Genomic DNA, 2,608 nt, shown 5'->3' with positions numbered 1-2,608 from the left:
TACAAGGTCCATATGCCATTTACCTTAATGTCTCAATTTTTTTTTTTTTTTTATAGTCAGCCGTTGCAAATTGGGATTCCAAGTCCACATATTCCATTTGGTTATTATCTCTTAAATCTTGTTTAATTCTATACTGCCCTGCCTTTTTCTCCTCATTTCCTAGATGCAGTTTCTTGGAGTAACTCTGTTACTTGCCCTTTAGATTGTTGTATTCTCAGTCAGCTGCTTGCTTTATTGTGGTGTCATATGACACCCCGCATTGCTGATATCTAACCACATGGCTTGATCTGATTCAAGTTCAGGTGCTGTGGGGAACTTCTAGTTGCATGACATCATGAAGCACGTGCTGTCTGATTGCCCTGTTTTTGGTGATGAGTAGGTTTGGAGTTGTCTGCCTTATTACTCCATGTACAATTTATCCATCCACCTTTGACTACGGGTCTTAGTCACCATTGATGATTGTTACCTCAGTCCCTCCGTGTGTTACAGGTTGCAGAATAATGATTCTGTGCTTATATCATGCCTTTTGCATTTTTGAGTAGAATTTTGGGAAGAAAAATTCTTCCTTCTCAAGTCTTTGGTTACCATGGAATACCATTTGCATGGAGAAGGACAGAGTACATGCTTGATTCTTTCCCTCATCAGTTTTCAGAGTGTTGAGCTGGTGCCCTTGTCCTTTGATAGCTAGTAAGATGTTTTAGTGCTGGGAGTCCCCGAGTTTTCATAAACTTGACATGTGTCAATCAAGTGCAGTCCTTCTTGTCCCATCCTGGTCTGGCAAGAGCCCTTCAGGCTGGCTCCTGAGTCCTTCTTGTTGCTCTTGGTCTCAGAAATTACTCTTGCTCTCAAGTGCTACAAGAAGTACGGGATTGCTTCCTCTTCCATGTTCTTCCTCAGTCCTCCAGTCAGCCATGTTTCCAAGGTGTCCAAATTCCTTTCAGTAGAAAATAGTAGTCCTGTGTTCTTGACTTTTTGAGATCAGACTTTCTTTTCCCTTCCTAGGCCCTGTCTTTGAAAGGTCAAAGAAACCTTCGCATCCCCTCCCAGTCAAGGAATCTGTATCCCTAGGAAGTGTCTGGCAGAGGCCATACTGGGTTATAGAGCTCTACCTCTGAAACTCAGTGAGCAGTGCTGACCAGCCTGCCGATGAAGCTAAAGTGAGCACTGGGGAGGTAGAGGGGCCCCTGGGACTCACCAGCAGTATCTTAGTCGGGGCTTCTCCTGTGGGTTCTGGTCTGACTTCTCACCAGTGGAAAATTCCTGTTGAGCTTTTCTGTAAGAGTCCCTCTCCAGGAGGCCACCTCACCCCTGTGGACAAGATCTCGATCGATCTGCTTACAGGTAAGGCTTGCTTAGTGCTCGAGATTGATTGCCTCACATGTCTTTTCATTTGTAGGCGCCGAAGACAAAAGTGAAGAGAAATAAGACAGAGATGCGCTTCGACCAGCTGGTTGAACAGTACAAGCAGAAACTCTTAGGACCTTCCCAAGGAGCTCCTCTTGCAAAGAGGAGCAAATGGTTTGAGAGTTGATGAAGCCGCAGGCTGGATAAGAAGCTGGAGTGTGTTGCTGTAACACTCCCAGTTGGTCCCCCCCGCAGATCTCTGACTGAGGGGACGAGACACTTTGCGTGAGGCTCCTGAGCTCTGCACACCTGAACTGCTGTCCCTTCTCCCATGTGCAGTTCCTTAGTCACAAAAAGATCAAGAGAAAGCCTGACGCTTCTCGTGTCTGATCCAGGCATGGGCATGGAGTTGTGTGTATAGACCCATTTTATCCATTGCTTCTCCTGGGGAAACATTGTAGAAAAACATCTTTGAAGGTGGAATTTTTAAGGTGTATATTTTGATAAGCATCTTCTCTAGAGGAAATATTTTGTGGCTTTTTGAATAGCCAACCATGTCTTCATTTTTAATATATGTAAACTTATTGAATGTTTTTGGCATCCTAATTCTGATTTGGTTACATGGTCCTATAGACTGCAAGAACTAAGTGAGAACCCAAGAAAAGATTTCCAACTGAATCTCTCAGGGTGGAGACACAGGTGATAACTGAGGTCAGTGGAGCTTGGCAGAGAGCAACCCAGTGAGTGGATGACTAGAAATCCAGGTACAGTGGCCCACAGACACACACCTGGCAGGCCATACCCTACCTTTTCTGTCGTAGACCACCTGTTCTTGAGGACGGCGGTGGTGGCCATGGCAAAACAGTGGTGAGCGTAAGGCCTGGACCCCAGCTGGCCGGCCATTGCCTAGTGGGCAACCTGGAGCCAGACCCCATCTCAGGCCTTGGTTTCCTGTAGAGCTTCAAACCAGTTCATTCTAGTTCAACTAGCTGCTGAGAATTTGCATTTCACCCCTGATACCGAATCAGAATCTGCATTTAGCAAACTGTAACTATGGAGCACTGGTGGCTCAGTGGTTCAGGTGCTCGGCGGCACACTACAAGTTCAGTGGCTTGAACCCACCAGCTTACTCCATGGAGAAAGGTGAGGCCGTCTGCTCTGTAAAGATTACAGTCTTGGAAACTCGGGCCAGTTCTAACACAGGATCACTGGGAGTTGGGGATCTATAAGAATAATTAGAGTCCTGGTGTGTCACTATAGGATA

General features: G+C 46.0%; 1 protein-coding gene across 2 annotated transcripts in view; it reads left to right on the top strand.

Moving 5' to 3' along the window:
• The window catches only part of RBM28 (RNA binding motif protein 28), a 36,923-nt gene extending 35,392 nt beyond the window's left edge, over positions 1–1,531 (top strand). For both annotated transcript variants that reach the window (XM_006861103.1, XM_006861102.1), the window contains one exon: positions 1,397–1,531. In XM_006861103.1, the coding sequence (XP_006861165.1) occupies positions 1,397–1,531 (135 nt within the window). The remainder of the gene's footprint in view (positions 1–1,396) is intronic.
• The last annotated feature ends 1,077 nt before the right edge of the window (positions 1,532–2,608 follow it).

The sequence above is a fragment of the Chrysochloris asiatica genome, unplaced genomic scaffold (genome assembly GCF_000296735.1).
Source record: "Chrysochloris asiatica unplaced genomic scaffold, ChrAsi1.0 scaffold00041, whole genome shotgun sequence".
In the NCBI taxonomy this organism is placed as follows: Eukaryota; Metazoa; Chordata; class Mammalia; order Afrosoricida; family Chrysochloridae; genus Chrysochloris; species Chrysochloris asiatica.
The sequence above is the reverse complement of the archived record's forward strand: the minus strand, read 5'-3'. Positions and strand labels throughout refer to the sequence as shown.